This window comes from Xenopus tropicalis, chromosome 3 (genome assembly GCF_000004195.4).
Source record: "Xenopus tropicalis strain Nigerian chromosome 3, UCB_Xtro_10.0, whole genome shotgun sequence".
Classification (NCBI taxonomy): domain Eukaryota; kingdom Metazoa; phylum Chordata; class Amphibia; order Anura; family Pipidae; genus Xenopus; species Xenopus tropicalis.
The window spans coordinates 117134087-117143167 of NC_030679.2; the positions used below are offsets into that span (position 1 = coordinate 117134087).

General features: G+C 42.7%; 1 protein-coding gene and 1 non-coding gene across 4 annotated transcripts; both read right to left on the reverse strand.

Moving 5' to 3' along the window:
- Positions 1 to 2787: 2787 nt before the first annotated feature.
- On the reverse strand, positions 2788 to 9058 carry tipin (timeless interacting protein). Of its 3 annotated transcripts, none has more exons than XM_002938350.5 (8): positions 8952 to 9058; positions 7904 to 8052; positions 7676 to 7775; positions 7012 to 7087; positions 6218 to 6340; positions 5923 to 5986; positions 3374 to 3571; positions 2788 to 3257 (listed from the first exon to the last, which is right to left on the reverse strand). In XM_002938350.5, exons 2-8 carry the CDS (start codon positions 8037 to 8039, stop codon positions 2848 to 2850), a joined length of 1107 nt encoding a protein of 368 aa, XP_002938396.1. In that variant the 5' UTR covers positions 8040 to 8052; positions 8952 to 9058; the 3' UTR covers positions 2788 to 2847. The 3 variants fall into 3 exon arrangements, with proteins under 3 accessions (XP_002938396.1, XP_004912730.1, XP_031755116.1); XM_004912673.4 differs by having other exon boundaries at positions 8888 to 8989; XM_031899256.1 differs by lacking the exon at positions 8952 to 9058 and adding an exon at positions 8208 to 8212.
- On the reverse strand, positions 5198 to 5330 carry LOC116409918. The gene has a single exon (XR_004222166.1).
- Positions 9059 to 9081: the final 23 nt, after the last annotated feature.

Genomic DNA, 9081 nt, shown 5'->3' on the forward strand with positions numbered 1-9081 from the left:
ACTGCTGCACTGCAGATTACTCTTCTATCAGCAAGGAAAACTAAGTTTAATTATTATTGTGCAGAGGCAATTTAAATTAATTAGGATCAAAGTAATGTAACCCATTTTCAGTATTCCAACTAATCTAAGTAGACTTCATATTCTGGCTTTATTATTAAAGTGTTAGAGATGTTTGAGTATAAGCTCCATTTTTAATTGCAATATGTGCTTTGGATGGATTCTTAGCAAGTGAGGGAATACATGGTTATGGGAGATAGCTCTCAGTACAAGTGAGGGAATACAGGGGTAGGGGGATAGCTCTCAGTACAAGTGAGGGAATACAGGGGTAGGGGGATAGCTCTCAGTACAAGTGAGGAATACAGGGTTATGGGAGATAGCTCTCAGTACAAGTGAGGGAATACAGGGGTATGGGAGATAGCTCTTAGTACAAGTGAGGGAATACGGGGTAGGGGAGATAGCTCTCAGTACAAGTGAGGGAATACAGGGGTATGGGAGATAGCTCTCAGTACAAGTGAGGGAATACAGGGGTAGGGGGATAGCTCTCAGTACAAGTGAGGAATACAGGGTTATGGGAGATAGCTCTCAGTACAAGTGAGGGAATACAGGGGTATGGGAGATAGCTCTCAGTACAAGTGAGGGAATACAGGGTTATGGGAGATAACTCTCAGTACAAGTGAGGGAATACAGGGTTATGGGAGATAACTCTCAGTACAAGTGAGGGAATACAGGGGTATGGGAGATAGCTCTCAGTACAAGTGAGGGAATACATGGGAGATAGCTCTCAGTACAAGTGAGGGAATACAGGGGTAGGGGGATAGCTCTCAGTACAAGTGAGGGAATACAGGGGTAGGGGGATAGCTCTCAGTACAAGTGAGGAATACAGGGGTATGGGAGATAGCTCTTAGTACAAGTGAGGGAATACAGGGGTATGGGAGATAGCTCTCAGTACAAGTGAGGGAATACAGGGTTATGGGAGATAACTCTCAGTACAAGTGAGGGAATACAGGGGTATGGGAGATAGCTCTCAGTACAAGTGAGGGAATACATGGGAGATAGCTCTTAGTACAAGTGAGGGAATACAGGGGTATGGGAGATAGCTCTCAGTACAAGTGAGGGAATACAGGGTTATGGGAGATAGCTCTTAGTACAAGTGAGGGAATACAGGGGTATGGGAGATAGCTCTCAGTACAAGTGAGGGAATACATGGGAGATAGCTCTTAGTACAAGTGAGGAATACAGGGGTATGGGAGATAGCTCTTAGTACAAGTGAGGGAATACAGGGGTATGGGAGATAGCTCTCAGTACAAGTGAGGGAATACAGGGTTATGGGAGATAACTCTCAGTACAAGTGAGGGAATACAGGGGTATGGGAGATAGCTCTCAGTACAAGTGAGGGAATACATGGGAGATAGCTCTTAGTACAAGTGAGGGAATACAGGGGTATGGGAGATAGCTCTCAGTACAAGTGAGGGAATACAGGGTTATGGGAGATAGCTCTTAGTACAAGTGAGGGAATACAGGGGTATGGGAGATAGCTCTCAGTACAAGTGAGGGAATACATGGGAGATAGCTCTTAGTACAAGTGAGGGAATACAGGGGTATGGGAGATAGCTCTCAGTACAAGTGAGGGAATACAGGGGTATGGGAGATAGCTCTCAGTACAAGTGAGGGAATACAGGGTTATGGAAGATAGCTCTTAGTACAAGTTGATCCAGGGACTGGTCCGATTGCCATCTTGGAGTCAGGAAGGAATATTTTTCCCCTCTGCTGCAAATTAGAGAGGCTTCAGATGGGGTTTTTTTGCCTCTCCTGGATCAACTAGAAGTTAGGCAGGTTATATATAGGCATTATGGTTGAACGTGATGGACGTATGTCTTTTCAACCCAACTTACTATGTTGATACAAAAATAGTGTGTCTTTCGCAGGAACCCCACAATAATGCAAAAGCTGCTGACTGAATGAAGGCTGTAGGCACACAGACTTACTTTGCAGGGAGAAGGAAACCAGTACTAGCACCATGAGCTGTTACTGACTGAGATATTGATGTGCAGTTCACATTTCTACAGCACCCCCCTTTGCAAACTTTTAAATATTTTAGACATACTTCTTTGTTGGTCTGAACCAGCCCAGCCCATGCAAATTGCCCCAATTTATCAAGTATGATTTATCTTGAACCATTACAGAAGAATTGGAAATTATACTGAACATTTACATTATTTGCAAGATGTGCATTATACCCTTAATGGCTGGAATGTAGGCAGTGTGTGTTTTACCTCACATGTAGGCCTTTATTACAATAAAAAAGACCATACCCACAGATATGGTTATAATGCATGTCTATATACTGAAAAATTTACACCACCAAACACTTTAAGCTAACTTTTAGTTTATTTACCGCCTTCTTGCAACACTTTGCAGTTTTTAAACGGGGGTCACTGACCCCGGCAGACAAAAAAACTATTGCTCTGTGAGGCTAGTTTTGTTGTTACTTTTTATAACTTTTCTATTCAGTCCCTCTCCTATTCATACAACAGTCTCTCATCCAAACCACTTCCTGGTTGCTAAGTTAACTTGGACCCTAGCAACCAAATAACTACTGAAACTCCAAACTGGAGAGCTCCTGAATTGAACTTAAAAAAAAAAAAAAAACTACAAATAAAAAATGAAGACCAATTCAAGTTGTCTCAGAATATTACGATCTACATTATATAAAAAGTTAACTCAAAGGTGAACCAACCCTTTAAGCAATTTCCCCCATGCGAGAAAATACAATATTGATATATCCAGTCTGTTGAAATAAAATAGTTTATTGGATAACAAAAACTGCATAATTATGATATACAACGGTCAGTGCTCTTCATCATTAGTGTTTGCATAAGCAGAGGCTTCACTCTGAGGTGTGGCACTTGGTGAAGAATTTGGATCAGGACCTGAAGAACTAGGCAATTGTTCTGTAAGAGGCATTCTTGGTGAGCTAGGGTCTGAGGTTGATGGGAGATCAGAATCACCAAGACTGAGTGCCTGCTCTGAGAGGCCATCACCCAGTGGTTCAGGACATGGTGCAGGGGACTGCTTGACCTCTTGCACAGGCAGGTCCTGACTGTTTAGTCCAAGGGACAAGTCTGTATCAACAGGATGTGGAGACTGCTGTTCTGTGGGGGCAAGCACCATGCTCTCAGTAGCATCTAGCATTTCTGCATCAAAATCATCTGGAATTTCATCAGGATCAGACTTGCCCAGAGTTGTCTGAGACAAAGCTAAAGAAAGAAATCACAGAACCGAGGCATAAGGCACAATTGGCAAGCCAGCTGATCACGGTCAGCTCAACACACAGAAGTACATACAATCAAGGAATGAGGATTTAAATTCATACCCTGACTCTCTGCTTGGGCTTGCATCTTTTCCATCCTCCTCTCCAAAGCCAAGCGCCGATTCCTCTCAATCCTCTGCAGAGTCTCCTCACTCAGATCCACCTTTACAGGCTGGGACTGTGAAGGAACATGGAGCTCCTCAGGAAAAGAGAAGTCTTCAGAGGGCATGTCTGTGTCATGATCCTCCGTCTGAACTACAACTAACATACAGCACAGGATTCAGCATCTCTCAAGTGAATAATTGTTGCTTCATGAGCAATGTCTACTCGACCTGTTTGTAAACACTTGTTACTCTACAGCAGTGATCCCCACTCAATGGCTCATAAGCAACATGTTGCTCACTAACCCCTTGATGTTGCTCCCAAGTGGCCTCAAAGTAGGTGCCCATTTTTGGCTTGGGGGAAAGCTTTGGAAGCACAGAGACAGTTTTACTCCAAGCAGGGCCTCATGCAGGCTAGCAGTCCACATGAAGCTGCCAAATAGCCAATCAAAGCCCCTATTTGGCACCCTCAATGAAATTTTTTCATGGCTTACCAATGCTTTTTACATCTGCATGTGGTATGAGTAAGGTTGGTGATCTGTATTAATCCTAAGGTAAACCCCTGAGCTATACAGACAAAAGCAATGCAATGCTTGATTAGCGTATGGCTGGGTGGCATCATGTTAACAGACATACTGTAGGCGATTCCAGTGCCTGGCATATTCTATGGCTTCTCAGTACTTAACTAGGTGCCATCTGGTGAACTGTCCATAATAGTCACTCAGTATAACAAAGACATCTGACACACAGATCCCTGTAATGGTTTAACCCAAAATCATTTACTGATGTGAGGGTGATATGCCTGTGGAAAACTAAAGTATTGCAAGACCTCATTTTGCCATTAATGAATGTAAAGAATTGCCTCTGCTAGCAGGATGAGGATGCTGGAAATTGCTCTCAGCACTTGAGAAGCATAAAATTGCATGCAAAAAAAAAAAATTTTAAAGCTTTTCAAGGCGTCCCACACTTACAGATGCAAGAGGATTCTCCAATAAAAAGCAGCTGTTCCATCAATAGCCTTTATTTCAGATAACATTAAGGGATTGTTGAAATTTGTGCTTGCCAGTATTACAGTGTGAGCACACATCCAAAGGGCAGACGCAGTGCTGTTTAAGGATAAGAACCACGGAGCAGTTGAGTCGCCTGCAACAGATCTCTGCTATTGCGGGTCACAAACCACTCCGAAAAGGCTTTCCAACGGCAACAATAGGAGTCACCAGTCGAAAGCCCTTTGCATCGCTTTGGTAATCTGGTCACGTGACGTTTCCTCCTGCAAGCAATTCGGATTACCAAAGCAAGGCGAAGGACTTTCCACTGGTGCCGGTGGAAAGCGTTTTCAGAGCAGTTTGTCACCCGCGATAGCAGAGATCTATTGCGAGCGACTCAACTGTTCAGTGGGTTGTTACCGTAAAAGGTACAGCAAACACCACTGAATGCTTTTGGTGATAATCGTATGATACAAAGAAAAATGGGTTAGATGTAAACAGAGCAGGCAAAATTCAAATCGAAATATCCTTTTTTTATATCTATTAGGCCAATAGTCCTGGAGGACACCCCAGAAAGATTTACTGTGCAGTGTTGCTTTAAGTCGTCATCTCTGGTTTCTGGACTAGCGCTCCCACCATGTTTTAACCCTTAACAATATGCTACTGAATACTAGAAACTGTTGGGTGGTGCAACACTGTTATATGTCACCTCCAATTCAAGAAAACCAAATCTATTGAAATGTACAATTTTCATTTAAAACATGACAACTTTACAAACTAAAATATAAGGAATATTGTAACTTGTATGGAGCCATCGCACAGGGAGCCGATGTCTGGACAGACCCTGTCGGCAGGAACCACTGCTTTTGATTTATGTGGCAGCATGAAGTCACATTAAATCACTGGTTAATGCAACAGGCACAAGTCTGCCACAAGACTTACTTGGAATTGAACTCATAACCCAGTAGACTAGAAGTTAAGCAACTAGCCTACTGAGCCACTGAACCTACTAGACTACGCAAGTAGTAACAAAAGAACTGTGGATTCTATTCCCACCTAAAGAGACAATACACAGAGAGGTTTACTTAAATTATATTAACAAAAGAAAAGGGGTTATTGTGTACACAGGGCCTACTGTGCACCATATATATATATTTATATTGGTGTCCCTGATGAAAGTTCCAGGAAGGAACTGAAAGGTTGGAGAAATAAAAACCTTGTTAGGTAACTTTCTTTTTTTGTCTATCAGTGACTTTGTGTGATGTAATTGTGAAAATCCCTGTGAGTGCCGTCATTTGTTTGTTTCTAAATTTTACCATTAGCACAGGCACCCCTTTTGTTTGGTGTGCTACCTTTATTCGGACTAAAATATAATATAATATAGCTCTATTTATCTGTGAAATTAGTGTGGATTACCTTAAATTCTGCACAATAACCCTGCATTGGCTCTGTAGTATATACCTTGATAATGTGATAAAAATGTCATTGAGAAGGAGGGTAAAAAATTAATAATATTCTAAGTTACCTTCTTCACTAAGAAAATCCTCATGTACAATGGGAAGGTCCATCCGGATCTTCTTTAAACAAGTCTGAAGTAGGAAAGGAAAAAGCTTGTGCAATGTTATTTTAAGATATTGTGTACCATTCATTATAGAATAGGCACATATTCATGGTAATAGTTAGCATGACAGTGTGATCGGAGAACTGTAAATGTGCTTTCTGCACAAAAACTTTGCCACTTCTGAGCCACCAAACCCTACCAAAATATGGAATTTGAGGAAGATACACAACCAGTAAGTAGTGATTAAAAAAAACTGAACCTGCACTTCTTTTTTGTTTCCCATCGATTCAAGCCGGTTTAGAAAGTCTTCGAACTGTAGCTTGGGGAACAGTCGGTGCGCCCAGTTCTCCATCTGTCTGAGCAGGAGCTTTACGTCTTCTGCCTGTCAGGAGGAAAGAACATTTAAATTTCAGTTGTAACTAGTTTAATGGCACAAGATTAACTAATGACAAAAGAAACAAGTTTAGCTTAAAGAGACAGTATACATCTCTTTTCAACGAGCTGAATGAATAGGGCTTGTGCTGAACATAATAAAAAGATTAGGCAGAATGTAATATCTATGGTTGCCGTTATTTTGGGTACTAAACAAGAATATGAACCAGTTTCACTTCAGTAGTCCCTTTCTGTCCCATAGAACATCAGAGGAGCTCATAAAAATAATTCCCTTGTTTATTAAGGCCGGGGGATAGGTTATTCAAAAGAGCCCAACCCTGAAATTAGGGCTTTAAAATGTAAACTTTTTTTTTTTTTTTTAAATTAATATAATTTTATCACAAATCATATTTATTGTGTTCATCATTACCAAAGGTGTTTTAGGTGTATACCGTCTCTTTAATGCATGCTGTGCTTTAATGCATGGGGGCTGTTTCCACTGCATTCAATGCATGGCCATCTTTGAATGTGGATTGCAGTGCAGTTCAAGCTGGAGTATCCATAGCAATGTCTGAGCACATTACTGGGCTCTGTTTAGAAATGTGTGTGTGTATTGCCTGCAATAAGTAAAGTCCTTTTCAACTGGTAACTGCTTAGTTGAATTATGGAAATGCAACTTACCTCATGGCCTTTCCCTTTAAATTTAACACCTTCAAACAAATGCCGCAGCGCTGGCAATCCACGCTTTGAGGCAAGCCTAAATTAAAGATTTATTATATTACATTTCAATAACATCCAGGCTGAAAACACATATTATCCTTGAACTATTTGGGTTTAGGCCCTTTTGCAGACCAACATTTAAAAATATGATAAATTCAAGGCCTAATACTAATGGGTCTTTGACCACAATTAAACCTCCCACTCCCCATAAAAAGTATTGGGCCCCAGCTGGATGCCCTGCAGCCCTACTGACAATAAACATATTCCTTTTCATGTTGACCTAAGGCCAAAGGCACACCTGGCATTTTCAAGTTATAGAGATTCTGACTTTCAAACCCCCATAAGGCTAAAGACACACAGAGCTACTAGTAGCAGCTACTTTTTCATGGCTACTAAACTCCAGAAAATACCCTGCCATAGACAATACTGAGAATTGCCTCTGCTAGAACACACTTAGAGACAGTTATCAGTAAATGATCAGCACATATATTTCCCTGAGGTAAATATGATTAATCTAAAAAGAATGTTAGGCTATTGTGGCCCTGAATATGGCCATCAAGCAAATGGGGTTCTAATTCTTGCACTACAGAGAGTAAACCCAAATAATGTGCAAAGAATTACCAACCTCTGTCCATCCAGCTTAGGTTGCGGTCTTTTTACTACCCGTCTGGCAGGTTTGGGGGCTTCCTCTCTCTGTGTCTGTCCAGCATTCTCTGTCCAGTCATCTGGATGAAGATTACTATCAGTAAGTTTGCCAGTGACAGACCCAAAGGCAACACAGAAACCTAAGTATATCTGCATAAATATATCCAAGCATGACAATGTTCCATTATCTAAGCACCACGCCAACTACCTCCATTTGCTACATCTTCTGCTTCATCATCACCAGCTCCTGGCGAGTGTGGGGGAGGCAATGGTGGAAAATTTTCATCTTCTGTGTCCTCGTAATCTGGCAGGTCAAAGAGTCCATTTTCTATAGGATCCATCATTTTCAGTCTGGCCCTTAGGAGACAAATTACATTTAGAAAGACTGCTAAATGGCACAGGTTAAACAGCCCAAAAGTTCTGCAAACAGAGTTTGACTGGACCACTGGGGAAAAATCCTAGTGGGCCCCAGCAGCCCAGACTCGACCCTTTCCCGTGCTCCCCCTGCTGACCGTTCCTCCCCTGACGTGTTAGACTTACGCTCGCTCAGGGGAGGACATCGGGTGGGAGACCCTGCGGGGGGGGGGGGGGGTTAGTGAGGCTTAGTGGGGGCCCCTGCGGAGGAGGGGGGGGTTCGGGGGATGTGGCGAGGGCATCTGCAGGGCCCCTGATGTGGCAGCTCCGATGGGCCCTGCACCCCCCAGTCCAACCCGGTCTGCAAAACAACATTTTATTCTACAAAACTGACCTACTATCTGCTATGTAACCTGTGCATTTTCTCCTTTTTTAAGGATTAGTCCCATTATTTGGCAATTTAAGCACAAAGTATTGAATTGAGAAATTCATCCCATCAGCTGTTCCAAGGTAAGATGCCACAGACAGTCACTATTTAGTGGGCCCTCTGTGTTACTTGTTAATGACAGGGGCAATTTCGAATCCCAGTCCAGACCTGGCCTTACAGGAAACTGATTTGATGTGAAGAGGTTCCAATGTATGGGAGTCTAGTTGAGGAAAGCTGGCTCATTTCCTTATCACCCCGGGTAAGTGTGCTGGCCAGTAGCACAGGTTGTTCTATAGATCCTACTGGGCAGGCAGCACCCACACTCGGGGCAACACGGCATTAACACAAACACAGCCAACTGGCTTCTACAGGCACATGGCTTCCCAGTTCCTTATTAATATTACCACTTGCCTCACTATGAGCTGACTGCGTACAACAGACAGGGGCCAGCGGCTGGTCAGTAATAGGTACCTACCGATCCTCCCCTAAACAGCGCCCGCAGCACCAGCGATTAGGACATAAAGCGCGCCTTCCGGAATATGTGACGTACGCCAATAAAGGGGCGGGACTAAGACGGCCCGCCCTCTGTTGCTAGGTAACTTATT

Bases quoted from the DNA above. Each gene is read 5' to 3' on its own strand.
- tipin (XM_002938350.5), bottom strand. From the start codon at position 8,039: ATGATGGATCCTATAGAAAATGGACTCTTTGACCTGCCAGATTACGAG. The intron at 7,088-7,675 runs GTTGGTAATTCT...TCTTTAATTTAG, and splicing joins CCTAAGCTGGATGGACAGAG to GCTTGCCTCAAAGCGTGGAT. The intron at 6,341-7,011 runs GTAAGTTGCATT...TCCTCCTGACAG, and splicing joins TTAAAGGGAAAGGCCATGAG to GCAGAAGACGTAAAGCTCCT.